The 20,178-nt window shown below is 58.8% G+C and overlaps 1 protein-coding gene across 2 annotated transcripts in view; it reads right to left on the reverse strand.

The window, feature by feature from the left end:
• The window catches only part of abhd14a (abhydrolase domain containing 14A), an 87,622-nt gene that overhangs the window by 46,605 nt on the left and 20,839 nt on the right, over nucleotides 1–20,178 (reverse strand). Inside the window, exon 2 of one of the 2 annotated variants that reach the window (XM_078534962.1) lies at nucleotides 5,188–5,494. In XM_078534962.1, the coding sequence (XP_078391088.1) occupies nucleotides 5,188–5,450 (263 nt within the window). In that variant the 5' untranslated portion in view covers nucleotides 5,451–5,494. The remainder of the gene's footprint in view (nucleotides 1–5,187; nucleotides 5,495–20,178) is intronic. The other variant, XM_078534963.1, reaches the window with a different exon arrangement.

Raw genomic sequence — 20,178 nt, forward strand, 5'->3', positions numbered from 1 at the left:
TTCTCTGTATTTAAGGTTTAAGCAGCCAACATCTTTTCGGTATTAGAGCTGGTGAGGGTCCTGTCAATAACTGCTCCACTTGCAATTGTGCAACGTTAGACTGGGCCAGTGGGAGAGGAGGCAGAGGTTTCGCTGTCAGACCTGATGAGTATTTTCTGTTTTTATTTTAGATTTCCAGAGTCCGCAATGCTATGCTGTGGTGCAATGGATTAGAGGCAGCCAGACACTCAATGGAAGACTATATGGTTGAAAACACTGCAACATGACCTCATTACAGTTTTGGTTCAAACTTGGACAAAAGAGCTGAACTCCTGAGGCGAGGTGAGGTGAGAGTGACTGCCCTTGATATCAAGGCCGCATTTGACTGAGTGTGGCGTCGAGGAGCCCTAGCAAAACTGGAGTCAATGGGAATCAGGGGGAAAACTCTCCGCTGGTTGGAGTCACACCTAGCATTAAGGAAGATGGTTGTGGTTGTTGGAGATCAATCACCTCAGTTCCAGGACATCACTGCAGGAGTTCCTCAGGATAGTGTCCTAGGCCCCAAGCATCTTCAGCTGCTCCATCAATGACCTTCCTTTCATCATCAGGTCAGAAGTGGGCATGTTTGCTGATAATTGTGCAATGTTCAGCACCATTTGCGACTCCTCAGATACTGAAGCAGTCCATGTCCAAATACAGCAAGTCCTGGACAAGATCCAGACTTGGGCTGACAAGTGACAAGTAACATTTGCACCACACAAGTGCTAGGCAATGACCATCTTCAACAAGAGAGAATCTAACCATTGCCCCTTGAAGTTCAATGGCATTAGCATCACTGAATCCCCCACTATCAACATCCTGGGGGGTTACCATTGACCAGAAACTGAACTGCACTAGCCATATAAATACTGTGGCTACAAGAGGTCAGAGGCTAGGAACCCTGTGTGTACCATCTATAAGATGCACTGCAGGAACTCACCAAGGCTCCTTCGACAGTACCTTCCAAACCCACAACCACTAGACCATAAGACCATAAGACAGAGGAGCAGAAATTAGGCCATTCGGCCCATCGAGTCTGCTCCGCCATTCAATCATGGCTGATAAGTTTCTCAACCCCATTCTCCCGCCTTCTCCTCCTAACCTTTGATCCCCTTACCAATCAAGAACCTATCTATCTCGGTCTTAAATACACTCAATGACCTGGCATCCACAGCCTTCTGTGGTAATGAATTTCATAGATTCACCACTCTCTGGCTAAAGAAGTTTCTCCTCATCTCTGTTCTAAAAGGTCTTCCCTTTACTCTGAGGCTGTGCCCTTGGGTCCTAGTCTCTCCTACTAATGGAAACATCTTTCCCACGTCCACTTTATCCAGGCCTTTCAGTTTTCTGAAAGTTTCAATCAGATCCCCCCTCATCCTTCTAAACTCCGAGTATAGACCCAGAGTCCTCAAACGTTCCTCATATGTTAAGCCTTTCATTCCTGGGATCATTCTCGTGAACCTCCTCTGGACCCTCTCCAGGGCCAGCACATCCTTCCTGAGATACGGGGCCCAAAATTGTTCACAATATTCTAAATGTGGTCTGACCAGAGCCTTATAAAGCCTCAACAGCACATCCCTGCTTTTATATTCTAGTCCTCTTGAAATAAATGCCAACATTGCATTTGCCTTCCTAACTACTGACTCAACCTGCAAGTTAACCTTAAGAGAATCCTGGACTAGGACTCCCAAGTCCCTTTGCGCTCCAGATTTCTGAATTCTCTCTCCATTTAGAAAATAGTCTATGACTTTATTCTTCCTACCAAAGTGCAGGACCTCACACTTCCCCACGTTGTATTCCATCTGCCACTTCTTTGCCCATTCTCCAAACCTGTCCAAATCCTTCTGCAGCCTCCCCGCCTCCTCAATACTACCTGTCCCTCCACCTATCTTTGTATCATCTGCAAACTTAGCCAGGATGCCCTCAGTTCCTTCATCTAGATCATTAATGTATAAAGTGAAAAGTTGTGGTCCCAACACTGACACCTGCGGAACTCCACTAGTCACTGGCCGACATCCTGAGAAGGACCCCCTTATCCCCACTCTCTGCCTCCTGCCAGACAGCCAATCTTCTATCCATGCTAGTACCTTGCCTCTAACACCATGGGCTCTTATCTTACTGAGCAGCCTCCTGTGCGGCACCTTGTCAAAGGCCTTCTGGAAGTCCAAGTAGATAACATCCATTGGCTCTCCTTTGTCTAACCTACTCGTTACCTCCTCAAAGAATTCTAACAGATTTGTCAGGCATGACCTCCCCTTGATGAAACCATGCTGACTTTGCCTGATTTTACCATTCATTTCCAAGTATTCTGAAATCTCATCCTTAATAATGGACTCTAAATCTTACCAACGACCGAGGCCAGGCTAATCGGCCTGTAATTTCCCGTCTTTTGCCTCACTCCCTTCTTAAACAAGGGGGTTACATTAGCGATTTTCCAGTCCTCTGGGACCCTCCCTGACTCCAGTGATTCCTGAAAGATCACCACTAATGCCTCCACTATCTCTTCAGCTATTTCCATCAGAACTCTGGGGTGTAATCCATCTGGTCGAGGTGATTTATCCACCTTCAGACCTTTCAGTTTTCCTAGCACCTTCTCCTTGGTAATGGCCACCATACTCACCTCTGCCCCCCCCGACTCTCTTGAACTGTGGGGATGTCACTCGTTCCTTCCACTGTGAAGACTGACGCAAAGTACCTATTCAGTTGCTCCGCCATTTCTTTGTTCCCACGACTACTTCTCCAGCATCATTTTCCAGCGGCCCAATGTCCACTTTTGCCTCTCTCTTACCCGTTATATTTCTAAAAAAACTCTTGCAATCTTCTTTTATATTACTGGCTAGTTTACCCTCATATTTAATCTTCTCCCTCCTTATTTCTTTTTCAGTTGTCCTCTGTTGGTCTTTGTAGGCTTCCCAATTCCCTGGTTTCCCACTGCTCTTCGCCGCATTGTATGCTTTCTCTTTGGCTTTTATGCTGTCCCTGACTTCCCTTGTCAGCCATGGTTGCCTCGTCCTACCTTTAGTATGCTTCTTCTTCCTCGGGATGAATTTTTGCTGTGTCTCCCAAATTACTCCCAGAAACTCCTGCCATTGCTGTTCCACTGTCTTTCCTGCTAGGCTCATCTCCCAGTCAATTCTGGCCAGCTCCTCCCTCATGCCTCTGTAGTTGCCTTTATTCAACTGTAATACCGTTATATCTGATTCCAGCTTTTTCCTCTCAAATTGCAGGGTAAATTCTATCATATTATGATCACTTCCTCCTAAGGGTTCCTTCACCTTAAGCTCCCTTATCAAATCTGCCTCATTACACATCACTAAATCTAGAATTGCCTGTTCCCTAGTGGGCTCCACCACAAGCTGCTCCAAAAAGCCATCTCGTAGACATTCCACAAATTCCTTTTCTTGGGATCCACTACCAACCTGATTTTCCCAGTCTACCTGCATATTGAAATCCCCCATGATCACTGTAACCTTGCCTTTCTTACACACCTTTTCTATCTCCTGGTGTATCTTGTGCCCCATATCCTGACTACTGTTCGGAGGCCTGTACATAACACCCATTATGGTTTTTTTACCTTTGCGATACCATCTAGAAGGACAAGGGCAGCATATAGATGGGAACACCACCACCTGGAAATTCCCCTCCAAGTCACTCACCACCCTGACTTGGAAATATATCGCTGTTCCTTCACTGTCACTGGATCAAAATCCTGGAACTCCCTCCCTAACAGTACCTACACCACATGGACTGCAGCGGTTCAAGATGGCAGCTCACCACCACCTTCTTAAGGGCAACTAGGGATGGACAACAAATGCTGGCCCAGCCAGCGAAGCCCACATCCCATGAATTAATTTTAAAAACTGTTATCTCTGGTCTTTACCATCTCCCTGGTATTCGGCACTCTTATTCTGCAAGGGTGATTCGACAGACCAATGATCGGCTGAGGCATGTATGCACCCACTGGAGTCAGTACATGTAGTGAAGGTGGCAGTTGGCCAGATGCATCACGAATAATGTATTCTCTCATTTTAATTTGAGTGTGTGGTCCCTTTAAATTGTTTGGTAGGGTTGACTTATGTGCAGCCTGCCCGGGAGCTTTCAGGTTGCATACATTGGAATGCATTTAAGTGCTCCGTTTGAGGATGTGTGTCGAGAATCGCGGGAGCTGCATGGGGCAACATCAGATTATGTGAGGATTGGGGTCAATGGTAATGGTAGTTGGAGGATGGGCAGGTGAGGATAAAAGGGTATGAATGCAAACCTAACAATTGATGTTGATGAAAGTGAAGTCAGTGTGAGGAGTGCTGTGAATGAAGAATGCTCAACAAGACAGAGGGAGATGTTGGCGCATCTTTAAATTTGCTGACCTTTCCTGACCTGGACAAGTCATTGAAGCTTTTGTGGCACTGTAACATGGCAATGCATCTCCTGCTCCACTCTTGTGACACTGCCCAACATGGTGACAGCAAAATTTTTTTGTTGTTGTTCGGAAACACAACCTCCCTCCTAAGCCTTACTGCATTCAAAGCACCCAGGGAAGACTCAGTAAACCTCGGGGCAGCCTTCGCTCTCCTTCCTCCCATCGCTATGTTCTCATTTCACTGCATAATCCTCTGAGCTCCCACCCTCGATCTCCCATTCATCCCTGAACTGGATCTTTAAATAGTCAAAGCAAAATCACATCATGCTGCTCTATGCCATACTACTCATGCACAGCAGAGATGCAAAATGCAGAAGTAAAATCATCACGAGGCACCCCTGTTAAAATCATAGCCATCCTGCCAAATGGCACACTCATGCTCTCTCCCTCAAGTTAATATTGAGGCTCGAGTCTCAATCCCAAATGCAGTGCCAGTGGTGGCCAGATGAAAAGTTAAAGACTAAGGCAGAATGATAGAGTAGCATATGGGACTGTAACTTGAGAATAAAGAACTGAGCAGATAAATCTCAAAAAGATAAGGCTTGAAACCTAATGTTTGTGTCCAAAAATAAACAAAGTGAGTGTGTTAAGAAAAAGCCATGTACAAAGACAAACAAGGTGTGAACAATCATGTTTCCACAAATTAAACCATATGTTTCAGACTGTAACTGGACAGTAACAGTTCCTGTATAAATGTGTGCAGACTCTAACTGAAGATGAAATGCACCCATTTTCTAGAGCTTATTTACTTAGGCTTTAGGCTTTCTCCATCCTTCTCCGGAAGTAATGATTCCCGGTAGAAAATTTCCAAGGGTCCTGGCTTTTGGGTTTTCTCCACTGTGAGATTGATGGTGAGCTGTTTAATGTTCGCCATGTTGAGTCCCTGAGATGGCCCTGAGGGCGTAATGTTGTGCAGCAGGATGCGGGGAAGCAAATAGTAGACCATAAGTGTGGTACCGACAACAAACAGGAAGGCCAGCAGTCTGAATCGATTAAAGGAACAGGTGTGCATATTCTTCCTCACCACAAAGAAATCTGGAATGATAACGAACGAACCTGAAAACACAATGACCTAGAGATATGAGATACTTCCACAAATACATCATTTTCTGTACTATGAACCACATCATCTTCTTGACATTAAAGTACCAATCACACACAGGAATTGGTGAAACAGTAACGTGGGTCCTTTATTTGAAGATAAAATTGTATACAGGTAATGTTCACTGGGAACTAAGTATAGTACATCTGACTGACAAGGATTTTGAATTACTCTGTAGATGAGTTCGAGTGTGCCACATCCTTGTTAATATTTTAGATATTTCAATTGCTGGGTGTCTAGTAAACCTGCTTGGTCTATCTCCAAGCTCCTCAATACAGCCGTGAACTGATCTGTCACATGGTACTTTTATGATTCTATATAAATACAAAATGCAATGAATGGTAAGAAGCTTGTAACACCACACTGCAGACTTATCAATCTACAAAGTTCCTATTGGGTAAGTCACGGCCAATATATTGCATGGTTATTTCAGAGATCTGAGTCTTGCTTTTGCAAGAATTACAAGGTTCCTGTAGTAACTGAGAGAAGTTTTTACAGGGTGTTCAGTACTATTGGTATTTCTGTGGGAATCAAAGGACAGATTGGTTTTTATCTATTAATATCTAAAATACGTTTTTCAATATATTGATTGTTTAACATGACATTCAGAATGAGAGGAAGAACATGTGTGACTGAGGCTAAGGAGGTTAGACAGAGAAATGGTAAGGTGGGGAATGGGGGGGCGCGGTGGTGACATTGCTGAGAGAAGAGGGGGAGCTGGGGGGAAGTGCGCAAGGCGCGGGGGGGACGGTGAGGGGGCAAGCTACAATGGGATGGCGAGACGGCAAGCAGCGGGGGGATGGCGAGGGGGCAAGGAGCGGTGGGATGGCGAATGGGCAAGAAGCGGTGGGATGGCAAGGGGGCAAGGTGCAATGGGATGGCAAGGGGGCAAAGCACAAAGAGGATGGCGAGGGGGCAAGGCACAATGGGATGGCGAGGTGGAAAGGCGCAATGGGATGGCGAGGTGGCAAGGTGCAGGAGGATGGCGAGGAGGCGAGGTGAAATGGGATGGCGAGGGGACAATGCGTAATGGGATGGCGAGGGGGCAAGGCGTAATGGGATGGCGAGGGGGCAAGTCGTAATGGGATGATGAGGGGGCAAGGCGTAATGGGATGGCAAGGGGTCAAGGCATAATGCGATGGCGAGGGGGCAAGTTGCAGGGACATGGCGCGGGGGCAAGGTCCGGGGGATGGCGAGGGGACAATGCGCAATGGGATGGTGAGGGGGTGAAGCGCAAAGGGATGGTGAGGGGGCGAGGCGCAATGGGATGGCGAGTGGGCAAGGCGCAATGGGATGGCGAGTGGGCAAGGCGCAATGGGATGGTGAGGGGGCAAGGCGCAATGGGATGGCGAGGGGGCAAGGCATGGGAGGATGGCGAGGGGGCAAGGCATGGGAGGATGGCGAGGGGGCAAGGCACAGGGAGGATGGCGAGGGGGCAAGGCACGGGGAGGATGGTGGGGGGGAAAGGCACAATGGGATGGCGAGGGGGCAAAGCATGGGGAGGATGGCGAGGGGGCAAGGGGCAATGGGATGGCGAGTGGACAAGGCACAATGGGATGGCAAGGGGACAATTCGCAAAGGGATGGCAAAGGGGAAAGGCACAATGGGATGGCGAGGGGGCAAGGTGCGGGGGGATGGCAAGGGGGCGAGGATGCAGGGGGATGGAGAGGGGACGAGGCACGGGAAAGATGGTGAGGGGGACAGCAGCAATGGGATGGCGAGGGGGCAAGGCATGGGGAGGATGGCGAGGGGGCAAGCAGCAATGGGATGGTGAGGGGGCAAAGTGGAATGGGATTGCAAGGGGGCAAGGCGCACTGGGATGGTGAGGGGGGCAAGGCGCAACGGGATGGCCAGGGGGCAAGGAGCGGGGGGATGGCCAAGGGGCAAGGAGCAGGGGGGTGGCGAGGGGGCAAGGAGCGGGGAGTTGGCCAAAGGGCAAGGAGCAGGGGGGTGGCGAGGGGGCAAGGAGCAGGGGGGTGGCAAGGGGGCAAGGAACGGGGAGATGGCGAGGGGTCAAGGCACGGGGGGATGGCGAGGGGACAATGCGCAATGGGATGGCGAGGGGGCAAGACATAATGGGATGGCGAGGGTACAATGCACAATAGGATGGCGAGAGGGCAATGCACAATGGGATGGTGAGGAGGCAAGTCTTAATGGGATGGCGAGGGGACAATGTGCAATGGGATGGCGAGGGGGCAAGGCGTGGGGAGATGGTGAGGGGGCGGTGCCCGGGGAGGATGGAGAGGGGGCGAGGCACGGGGAAGATGGCGAGGGGGCAAAGCAAAATGGGTTGGTGAGGGGGCAAGGTGCAATGGGATGGCGAGGGGGCAATGCGCAACGGGATGACGAGGAGGCATGCCATGGGTGGATGGCGAGGGGACGAGGCGCAATGGGATGGCGAGGGGCCAAGATGCAATGGGATGGCGAGGGGGCGAGGCGCAATGGGATAGCGAGGGGGCAAGATGCAATGGGATGGCGAGGGGGTGAGGCGCAATGGGATGGTGAGGGGGCGAGGCGCAATGGGATAGTGAGGGGGCGAGGCGCGGGGGGATGGAGAGGGGACGAGGCATGGAAAAGATGGTGAGGGGGACAGCAGCAATGGGATGGCGAGGGGGCATGGCACGGGGAGGATGGCGAGGGGGCAAGGCATGGGGAGGATGGTAAAGGGCAAGCAACATTGGGATGGTGAGGGGGCAAGGTGGGGGGGAGGGCAAGGGGGCAAGGAGTAAAGGGATGGCGAGGGGGCAATGCACAATGGGATAGCGAGGGGGCAAGGCGTGGGGGGAGGGCTAGGGGGCGAGGCACAATGGGATGGGGATGGGGCAAGGCGCAACGGGATGGCGAGGGGGCAAGGTGCAGGAGGATGGCGAGGAGGCGAGGCGCAATAGAAAGGTGAGGGGGCAATTCGTAATGGGATGGCAAGGGGGCAAGGTGTAATGGGATGGCGAGGGGGCAATGCGTAATGGGATGGCAAGGGGGCAAGGCGCAATGGGATGGCGAGGGGGCAAGGTGCAGGAGGATGGCGAGGAGGCGAGGCGCAATGGGATGGCGAGGGGGCAATGCGTAATGGGATGGCAAGGGGGCAAGGTGTAATGGGATGGCGAGGGGGCAAGGTGTAATGGGATGGCGAGGGGCCAATGCGTAATGGGATGGCAAGGGGTCAAGCCGCAATGGGATGGCGAAGGGGCAATGCGTAATGGGATGGCAATGGGGCAAGGTGCGGAGGATGGCGAGGGGACAATGCGCAATGGGATGGCGAGGGGGCAAGGCGTAATGGGATGGCGAGGTGCGGGAGATGCGCAGGGGCAAGGTGCGGGGGATGGCGAGGGGACAATGCGCAATGGGATGGCGAGGGGGCGAGACGCAACGGGATGCCGAGGGGGCAAGGAGCAATGGAATGGCGAGACGGCGAGGCACAATGGGATGGCGAGGGTGAAAAGGCATGTGGAGGATGGCAAGTGGGCAAGGCGCAATGGGATGGCGAGGGGGCAAGGAGTAATGGGATGGCGAGGGGGCAAGTCATAATGGGATGATGAGGGGGCAAGGCGTAATAGGATGGCAAGGGGTCAAGGCATAATGCGATGGCGAGGGGGCAAGTTGCAGGGAGATGGCGCGGGGGCAAGGTCCAGGGGATGGCGAGGGAACAATGCGCAATGGGATGGCGAGGGGGCGAGATGCAACGGGATGCCGAGGGGGCAAGGAGCAATGGAATGGCGAGGGAGTGAGGCACAATGGGATGGCGAGGGTGAAAAGGCATGTGGAGGATGGCAAGTGGGCAAGGCGCAATGGGATGGCGAGGGGGCAAGGCGTAATGAGATGGCGAGAGGGCAATGCACAATGGGATGGCGAGGGGGCAAGGCGTAATGGGATGGCGAGGGGGCAAGGCGTAATGGGATGGCAAGGGGGCAAGGAGTAATGGGATGGCGAGGGGGCAAGGCGTAATGGGATGGCGAGAGGGCAATGCACAATGGGATGGCGAGAGGGCAAGACGTAATGGGATGGCGAGGGGACAATGCGCAATGGGATGGCGAGGGGGCAAGGCATAATGGGATGACGAGGGTACAATGCACAATAGGATGGTGAGAGGGCAATGCACAATGGGATGGTGAGGAGGCAAGGCGTAATGGGATGGCGAGGGGACAATGTGCAAAGGGATGGCGAGGGGGCAAGGCGTGGGGGGATGGCGAGGGGGCGATGCCCGGGGAGGATGGCGAGAGGGCGAGGCATGGGGAAGAGGGCAAGGGGTCACGGCATAATGGGATGGCGAGGGAGTAATGCGCAACGGGATGGCGAGGGGGCAAGGCGCAATGGGATGGCGAGGGGGCAAGGCACAATGGGATGGCGAGGGCCAAGGCGCGGGGGGATGGCAAGGGGGCGAGGCGCGGGGGGATGGCAAGGGGACGAGGCATGGGAAAGATAGTGCGGGGGACAGGAGCAATGGGATGGCGAGGGGGCAAGGCATGGGGAGGATGGCGAGGGGGCAAGGCATGGGGAGGATGGTGAGGGGGCAAAGTGGAATGGGATTGTGAGGGGGCAAGGCATGGGGGGGAGGGCTAGGGGGCGAGGCGCAATGGGATGGTGAGGGGGCAAGGCGCAACGGGATGGCGAGGGGGCAAGGAGCTGGGGGATGGCCAGGGGGCAAGGAGCAGGAGGATGGTGACTGGGCAAGGAACGGGGAGATGGTGAGGGGTCAAGGCGCGGGGAGATGGCGAGGGGACAATGCACAATGGGATGGCGACGGGGCAAGGCATAATGGGATGGCGAGGGTACAATGCACAATGGGACGGCGAGAGGGCTACGCGCAATGGGACGGCGAGGGGGCAAGGCGTAATGGGATGGCGAGAGGGCAATGCACAATGGGATGGCGAGGGGGCAAGGCGTAATGGGATGGCGAGGGGGCAAGGCGTAATGGGATGGCGAGGTGGCAAGGCGCAATGGGATGGCGAGGGGGCAAGGCGCAATGGGATGGCAAGGGGGCAAGGCGCAATGGGATGGCGAGGGGGCAAGGCACAATGGGATGGCGAGGGGGCAAGGTGCGGGGGGATGGCAAGGGGGCGAGGCGCGGGGGGATGGAGAGGGTACGAGGCACGGGAAAGATGGTGAGGGGGACAGCAGCAATGGGATGGGCGAGGGGGCAAGGCATGGTGAGGATGGCGAGGGGGCAAGGCATGGGGAGGATGGCGAGGGGGCAAGCAGCAATGGGATGGTGAGGGGGCAAAGTGGAATGGGATTGTGCGGTGGGGCAAGGCATGGGGGAGGGCTAGGGGGCGAGGCGCAATGGGATGGTGAGGGGGCAAGGCGCAACGGGATGGTGAGGGGGCAAGGAGCGGGGGGATGGCCAGGGGGCAAGGAGCAGTGGGATGGTGAGGGGGCAAGGAGCAGGGGTATGGTGAGGGGGCAAAGAACAGGGAGATGGTGAGGGGTCAAGGCGCGGGGGGGGTGGCGAGGGGACAATGCGCAATGGGATGGTAAGGGGGCAAGGCATAATGGGATGGCGAGGGTACAATGCACAGTAGGATGGCGAGAGGGCAATGCACAATGGGATGGTGAGGTGGCAAGGCGTAATGGGATGGCGAGGGGACAATGTGCAATGGGATGGCGAGGGGGCAAGGCGTGGGGGGATGGCGAGGGGGCGATGCCCCGGGAGGATGGAGAGGGGGCGAGGCACGGGGAAGATGGTGAGGGGGCAAAGCAAAATGGGATGGTGAGGGGGCAAGGCGCAATGGGATGGCGAGGAGGCAAGGCGCAATGGGATGGCGAGGGGGCAAGGCACGGGGAGGATGGAGAGGGGTCACGGCATAATGAGATGGCGAGGGGGCAATGCGCAACGGGATGGCAAGGGGGCAAACCATGGGTGGATGGCGAGGGGACGAGGCGCAATGAGATGGTGAGGGGCCAAGATGCAATGGGATGTTGAGGGGCCAAGATGCAATGGGATGGCGAGGGGGCAAGGCGCAATGGGATGGCAAGGGGGCACGGCACAATGGGATGGCGAGGGGGCGAGGCACAATGGGATGGCGAGGGTGCGAGGCACATTGGGATGGCGAGGGGGCGAGGAACAATGGGATGGTGAGGGGGCGAGGCGCGGGGGGATGGAGAGGGGACGAGGCATGGAAAAGATGGTGAGGGGGACAGCAGCAATGGAATGGCGAGGGGGCAAGCAGCAATGGGATGGTGAGGGGGCAAAGTGGAATGGGATGGTGAAGGGGCAAGGTGGGGGGGAGGGCAAGGGGGCAAGGAGCAAAGGGATGGGGAGGGGGCAAGGCGCAACGGGATGGCGAGGAGGCAAGGAGCGGGGGGATGGCAAGGGGCAAGGCATGGGGTAGATGGCTAGGGGTCAAGGCATGGGGAAATGGTGAGGGGGCAAAGCGCAATGGGATGGCGAGCGGGCAAGTCGCAATGGGATGGCGAGGGGGCAACATGCGTGGTGATGGCGAGTGGGCAAGTCACGGGGAGGATGGCGAGGGGGCAAGGCATGGGGAGGATGGCGAGGCAGCAAGGCGCAATGGGATGGCGAGGGGATAAGGCGCAATGCGATGGCGAGGGAACGGCGAGGGGACAATTCACAAAGGGATAGCGAGGGGGCAAAGCACAACGGGATAGTGAGGGGACAAGGCGGAATGGGATGGCAATGGGGCAAAGCGCAGTGGGATGGCGAGGGTGCAAGGACCGTGGGGATGGCGAGAGGGCAATGTGCGGGGGAATGGCGAGGGGTCAAGTCACAGGGGAATGGCGAGTGGGCAAGGAGTGAGGGGATGGCGAGTGGGCAAGGCATGGGGAGGATGGCGAGGCGGCAAGGCGCAATGGGATGGCGAGGGGGCAAGGTGCAATGGGATGGCGAGGGGGCAAGGCATGGGGAGGATGGCGAGGCGGCAAGGTGCAATGGGATGGCGAGGGGACAAGGCGCAATGGGATGGCGAGTGGACAATTCGCAAAGGGATAGCGAGGGGTCAATGCACAACAGGATTGTGAGGGGGCAAGGCAGAATGGGATGGCAAAGGAGCAAAGCACAATGGGATGGCAAGGGGGCAAGTGACCGTGGGGATGGCGAGAGGGCAAGCACGGGGGGATGGCGAGTGGGCAAGGAGTGAGGGGATGGCGAGTGGGCAAGGAGCGGAGGGATGGCGAGGGGGCAAGGCACGGGGAGGATGGTAGGGGGCAAGGCGCAACGGGATCACGACGGGGCAAGGTGCAATGGGATGGCGAGGGGGCAAGGCACAGGGAGGATGGCGAGGGGGCAAGGCACAGGGAGGATGGCGAGGGGGCAAGGTGCAATGGGATGGCGAGGGGGCAAGGCGCAATCGGATGGCGAGGGGGCAAGGCACGGGCGGATGGCGAGGGGGCAAGGCATGGGGAGGATGGCGAGGGGGCAAGGTGCAATGGGATGGCAAGGGGACAATTCGCAAAGGGATGGTGAGGGGGCAATGCGCAATGGAATGGCGAGGGGGCAAGGCGCAATGGGATGGCGAGGGGGCAAGGCACAATGCGATGGCGAGGGGACAATTCACAAAGGGATAGCGAGGGGGCAAAGCACAACGGGATAGTGAGGGGACAAGGCGGAATGGGATGGCAATGGGGCAAAGCGCAATGGGATGGCGAGGGGGTAAGGACCGTGGGGATGGCGAGAGGGCAAGGTGCGGGGGAATGGCGAGGGGTCAAGTCACAGGGGGATGGCGAGTGGGCAAGGAGTGAGGGGATGGCGAGTGGGCAAGGAGCGGAGGGATGGCGAGGGGGCAAGGCATGGGGAGGATGGCGAGGCGGCAAGGCGCAATGGGATGGTGAGGGGGCAAGGTGCAATGGGATGGCGAGGGGGCAAGGCGCAATCGGATGGCGAGGGGGCAAGGCATGGGGAGGATGGCGAGGCGGCAAGGCGCAATGGGATGGCGAGGGGGCAAGGCACAGGGAGGATGGCGAAGCGGCAAGGCGCAATGGGATGGTGAGGGGACAAGGCGCAATGGGATGGCGAGTGGACAATTCGCAAAGGGATAGCGAGGGGTCAATGGACAACGGGATTGTGAGGGGGCAAGGCAGAATGGGATGGCAAAGGAGCAAAGCGCAATGGGATGGCGAGGGGGCAAGTGACCGTGGGGATGGCGAGAGGGCAAGGCGCGGGGGGATGGCGAGTGGGCAAGGAGTGAGGGGATGGCGAGTGGGCAAGGAGCAGAGGGATGGCGAGGGGGCAAGGCATGGGGAGGATGGCGAGGGGGCAAGGCACGGGGAGGATGGTAGGGGGCAAGGCGCAACGGGATCACGACGGGGCAAGGTGCAATGGGATGGCGAGGGGGCAAGGCACGGGGAGGATGGCGAGGGGGCAAGGCACAGGGAGGATGGCGAGGGGGCAAGGTGCAATGGGATGGCAAGGGGACAATTCGCAAAGGGATGGCGAGGGGGCAATGCGCAATGGAATGGCGAAGGGGCAAGGCGCAATGGGATGGCGAGGGGACAAGGCGCAATAGGATGGCGAGGGGGCAAGGCGCAATGGGATGGTGAGGGGCCAATGCGCAATGGGATGGCGAGGAGGCAAAGTGCGGGGAGATGGCGAAGGAACAATGCGTAATGGGATGGCGAGGGGGCAAGGCGTAATGGGATGGCGAGGGGGCAAGGTGCGGGGGATGGCGAGGGGGCAAGGCGGAATGGGATGGCACGGGGACAAGGCGCAATGGGATGGCGGGGGGACATGCGCAATGGGATGGCGAGGGGACATACGCAATGGGATGGCGAGGGGGCAAGGCGTAATCGGTAGGCGAGCAGGCAAGGCGGAATGGGATGGTGAGGGGGCAAGGCGCAATCAGATGGCGAGGTGGCAAGACGTAATAGGCTGGCGAGGGGGCAAGGCATAATGGGATGGCGATGGGGCAAGGCGTAATGGGATGGCGAAGGGGCAAGGTGTAATGGGATGGCGAGGGGGCAAGGCGTAATGGGATGGCGAGGGGGCAAGGCGTAATGGGATGGCGAGGGGGCAAGGCGTAATGGGATGGCGAGGGCGCAAGGTGCGGGGGGATGGCGAGGGGGTGAGGCGTAATGGGATGGTGAGGGGGCCACGCGCAATCGGATCGCGAGGGGGCAAGGTGCAATGGGATGGCGAGGGTACAATGCACAATGGGATGGCGAGAGGGCCATGCACAATGGGATGGTGAGGAGGCAATGCGTAATGGGATGGCGAGGGGACAATGCGCAATGGGATGGCGAGGGTCAAGGCACGGGGGATGCCGAGGGGGCGAGGCACGGGGAGGATGGAGAGGGCGCGAGGCACGGGGAAGATGGCGAGGGGGCAAGGAGTGAGGGGATGGCAAGTGGGCAAGGAGCGGAGGGATGGCGAGGGGGCAAGGCATGGGGAGGATGGCGAGGGGGCAAGGCACGGGGAAGATGGTGGGGGGGGCCAGGCGCAATGGGATCACGAGGGGGCAAGGTGCAATGGGATGGCGAGGGGGTAAGGCACGGGGAGGATGGCGAGGCGGCAAGGCACAATGGAATGGCGAGGGGACAGGGCACAATGGGATGGTGAGGGGACAAGGTGCAATGGGATGGCGAGGGGGTAAAGCACAACGGAATATTGAGGGCCAAGGCAGAATCGGATGGCAAAGGGGCAAAGCGCAATGGGATGGCAAGGGGGCAAGGACCGTGGGGATGCGAGAGGGCAAGGTGCGGTGGGAAGGCGAGTGGGCAAGGAGTGAAGGGATGGCGAGTGGGCAAGGAGCGGAGGGATGGCGAGGGGGCAAGGCATGGGGAGGATGGCGAGGGGGCAAGGCACGGGGAGGATGGTAGGGGGCAAGGCGCAATGGGATGGCGAGGGGGCAAGGCACGGGGAGGATGGCGAGGTGGCAAGGCATGGGGAGGATGGCGAGGGGGCAAGGTGCAATGGGATGGCAAGGGGACAATTCGCAAAGGGATGGCGAGGGGGCAATGCGCAATGGAATGGCGAGGGGGCAAGGCGCAATGGGATGGCAAGGGGGCAAGCCGTAATGGGATGGCGAGGGGGCAAGGCGTAATGGGATGGCGAGGGGGCAAGGTGCGGGGGATGGCGAGGGGGCAAGGCAGAATGGAATGGCGAGGGGGCAAGGTGCGGGGGATGGCGAGGGGGCAAGGCGTAATGGGATGGCGAGGGGGCAAGGTGCAATGGGATGGCGCGGGGACAAGGTGCAATGGGATGGCGCGGGGACAAGATGCAATGGGATGGCAAGGGGGCAAGGCGTAATGGGATGGCGAGGGGGCAAGGCGTAATGGGATGGCGAGGGGGCAAGGCGCAAAGGGATGGCGAGGGGGCAATGCACAATGGAATGGCGAGGGGGCAAGGCGCAATGGGATGGCGAGGTGGCAAGGCGCAATGGGATGGCGAGGGGGCAAGGCATAATGGGATGGCGAGGGGGCAAGGCGTAATGGGATGGCGAGGGGGCAAGGCGCAATGGGATGGCGAGGGGGCAAAGCACAACGGGATTGTGAGGGGACAAGGCGGAATGGGATGGCAATGGGGCAAAGCGCAATGGGATGGCGAGGGGGTAAGGACCGTGGGGATGGCGAGAGGGCAAGGTGCGGGGGAATGGCGAGGGGTCAAGTCACAGGGGGATGGCGAGTGGGCAAGGAGTGAGGGGATGGCGAGTGGGCAAGGAGCGGAGGGATGGCGAGGGGGCAAGGCATGGGGAGGATGGCGAGGCGGCAAGGCGCAATGGGATGGTGAGGGGGCAAGGTGCAATGGGATGGCGAGGGGGCAAGGCGCAATCGGATGGCGAGGGGGCAAGGCATGGGGAGGATGGCGAGGCGGCAAGGCGCAATGGGATGGCGAGGGGGCAAGGTGCAATGGGATGGCGAGGGGGCAAGGCACAGGGAGGATGGCGAGGCGGCAAGGCGCAATGGGATGGCGAGGGGACAAGGCGGATTGGGATGGCGAGTGGACAATTCGCAAAGGGATAGCGAGGGGTCAATGCACAACGGGATTGTGAGGGGGCAAGGCAGAATGGGATGGCAAAGGAGCAAAGCGCAATGGGATGGCGAGGGGGCAAGTGACCGTGGGGATGGCGAGAGGGCAAGGCGCGGGGGGATGGCGAGTGGGCAAGGAGTGAGGGGATGGCGAGTGGGCAAGGAGCAGAGGGATGGCGAGGGGGCAAGGCATGGGGAGGATGGCGAGGGGGCAAGGCACGGGGAGGATGGTAGGGGGCAAGGCGCAACGGGATCACGACGGGGCAAGGTGCAATGGGATGGCGAGGGGGCAAGGCACAGGGAGGATGGCGAGGGGGCAAGGCACAGGGAGGATGGCGAGGGGGCAAGGTGCAATGGGATGGCGAGGGGGCAAGGCGCAATCGGATGGCGAGGGGGCAAGGCACGGGCGGATGGCGAGGGGGCAAGGCATGGGGAGGATGGCGAGGGGGCAAGGAGTGAGGGGATGGCGAGTGGGCAAGGAGCGGAGGGATGGCGAGGGGGCAAGGCACGGGGAGGATGGTAGGGGGCAAGGCGCAACGGGATCACGACGGGGCAAGGTGCAATGGGATGGCGAGGGGGCAAGGCACAGGGAGGATGGCGAGGGGGCAAGGCACAGGGAGGATGGCGAGGGGGCAAGGTGCAATGGGATGGCAAGGGGACAATTCGCAAAGGGATGGCGAGGGGGCAATGCGCAATGGAATGGCGAAGGGGCAAGGCGCAATGGGATGGCGAGGGGACAAGGCGCAATAGGATGGCGAGGGGGCAAGGCGCAATGGGATGGTGAGGGGCCAATGCGCAATGGGATGGCGAGGAGGCAAAGTGCGGGGAGATGGCGAAGGAACAATGCGTAATGGGATGGCGAGGGGGCAAGGCGTAATGGGATGGCGAGTGGGCAAGGTGCAGGGGATGGCGAGGGGGCAAGGCGGAATGGGATGGCACGGGGACAAGGCGCAATGGGATGGCGGGGGGACATGCGCAATGGGATGGCGAGGGGACATACGCAATGGGATGGCGAGGGGGCAAGGCGTAATCGGTAGGCGAGCAGGCAAGGCGCAATGGGATGGCGAGGGGGCAAGGTGCAATGGGATGGCGAGGGGGCAAGGCACAGGGAGGATGGCGAGGCGGCAAGGCGCAATGGGATGGCGAGGGGACAAGGCGCAATGGGATGGCGAGGGGACAAGGCGCAATGGGATGGCGAGTGGACAATTTGCAAAGGGATAGCGAGGGGTCAATGCACAACGGGATTGTGAGGGGGCAAGGCAGAATGGGATGGCAAAGGAGCAAAGCGCAATGGGATGGCGAGGGGGCAAGTGACCGTGGGGATGGCGAGAGGGCAAGGCGCGGGGGGATGGCGAGTGGGCAAGGAGTGAGGGGATGGCGAGTGGGCAAGGAGTGAGGGATGGCGAGGGGGCAAGGCATGGGGAGGATGGCGAGGGGGCAAGGCACGGGGAGGATGGTAGGGGGCAAGGCGCAACGGGATCACGACGGGGCAAGGTGCAATGGGATGGCGAGGGGGCAAGGCACGGGGAGGATGGCGAGGGGGCAAGGCACAGGGAGGATGGCGAGGGGGCAAGGTGCAATGAGATGGCAAGGGGACAATTCGCAAAGGGATGGCGAGGGGGCAATGCGCAATGGAATGGCGAAGGGGCAAGGCGCAATGGGATGGCGAGGGGACAAGGCGCAATAGGATGGCGAGGGGGCAAGGCGCAATGGGATGGTGAGGGGCCAATGCGCAATGGGATGGCGAGGAGGCAAGGCGTAATGGGATGGCGAGGGGGCAAGGTGCGGGGGATGGCGAGGGGGCAAGGCGGAATGGGATGGCACGGGGACAAGGCGCAATGGGATGGCGGGGGGACATGCGCAATGGGATGGCGAGGGGACATACGCAATGGGATGGCGAGGGGGCAAGGCGTAATCGGTAGGCGAGCAGGCAAGGCATAATGGGATGGCGATGGGGCAAGGCGTAATGGGATGGCGAAGGGGCAAGGTGTAATGGGATGGCGAGGGGGCAAGGCGTAATGGGATGGCGAGGGGGCAAGGCGTAATGGGATGGCGAGGGGGCAAGGCGTAATGGGATGGCGAGGGGGCAAGGACCGTGGGGATGCGAGAGGGCAAGGCGCGGTGGGAAGGCGAGTGGGCAAGGAGTGAAGGGATGGCGAGTGGGCAAGGAGCGGAGGGATGGCGAGGGGGCAAGGCATGGGGAGGATGGCGAGGGGGCAAGGCACGGGGAGGATGGTAGGGGGCAAGGCGCAATGGGATGGCGAGGGGGCAAGGCACGGGGAGGATGGCGAGGCGGCAAGGCATGGGGAGGATGGCGAGGGGGCAAGGTGCAATGGGATGGCAAGGGGACAATTCGCAAAGGGATGGCGAGGGGGCAATGCGCAATGGAATGGCGAGGGGGCAAGACGCAATGGGATGGCAAGGGGGCAAGCCGTAATGAGATGGCGAGGGGGCAAGGCGTAATGGGATGGCGAGGGGGCAAGGTGCGGGGGATGGCGAGGGGGCAAGGCAGAATGGAATGGCGAGGGGGCAAGGTGCGGGGGATGGCGAGGGGGCAAGGCGTAATGGGATGGCGAGGGGGCAAGGTGCAATGGGATGGCGCGGGGACAAGGTGCAATGGGATGGCGCGGGGACAAGATGCAATGGGATGGCAAGGGGGCAAGGCATAATGGGATGGCGAGGGGGCAAGGCGTAATGGGATGGCGAGGGGGCAAGGCGCAAAGGGATGGCGAGGGGGCAATGCACAATGGAATGGCGAGGGGGCAAGGCGCAATGGGATGGCGAGGGGGCAAGGCGCAATGGGATGGCGAGGGGGCAAGGCATAATGGGATGGCGAGGGGGCAAGGCGTAATGGGATGGCGAGGGGGCAAGGCGCAATGGGATGGCGAGGGGGCAAAGCACAACGGGATTGTGAGGGGGCAAGGCAGAATGGGATGGCAAAGGGGCAAAGCGCAATGTGATGGCAAGGGGGCAAGGACCGTGGGGATGGCGAGAGAGCAAGGCGCGGTGGGAAGGCGAGTGGGCAAGTAGTGAGGGGATGGCGAGTGGGCAAGGAGCGGAGGGATGGCGAAGGGGCAAGGCATGGGGAGGATGGCGAGGGGGCAAGGCACGGGGAGGATGGTAGGGGGCAAGGCGCAACGGGATCACGAGGGGGCAAGGTGCAATGGGATGGCGAGGTGGCAAGGCACGGGGAGGATGGCGAGGGGGCAAGGCGCAATGGGATTGTGAGGGGGCAAGGCGTAATGGGATGGCGAGGGGGCAAGGCGTAATGGGATGGCGAGGGGGCAAGGCGCAATGGGATGGCGAGGGGGCAAGGTGCGGGGGATGGCGAGGGCACAAGGTGCAGAGGATGGCGAGGGGGCAAGGTGCGGGGGATGGCGAGGGGGCAAGGCACAATGGGATGGCGAGGTGTGGGGGATGGCGAGGGGGCAAGGCGTAAAGGAATGGTGAGGGGGCAAGGCACAATCAGATGGCGAGGGGGCAAGACATAATGGGATGGCGAGGGGGCAAGACATACTGGGATGGCGAGGGTACAATGCACAATGGGACGGCGAGAGGGCAAGGTGTAATGGGATGGCAAGGGGACAATGCGCAATTGGATGGCGAGGGGGCAAGGAGCAGTGGGAGAGGGCAAGGCACAATGTGATGGCAAGGGGCAATGGGATGGCAAGTGGGCAAGGAGCAGGGGAATGGCGAGAGGGAAAGGTGCGGGGGGATGGTGAGG

This window comes from Cetorhinus maximus, unplaced genomic scaffold, assembly GCF_964194155.1.
Source record: "Cetorhinus maximus unplaced genomic scaffold, sCetMax3.hap1.1 HAP1_SCAFFOLD_167, whole genome shotgun sequence".
NCBI lineage: Eukaryota > Metazoa > Chordata > Chondrichthyes > Lamniformes > Cetorhinidae > Cetorhinus > Cetorhinus maximus.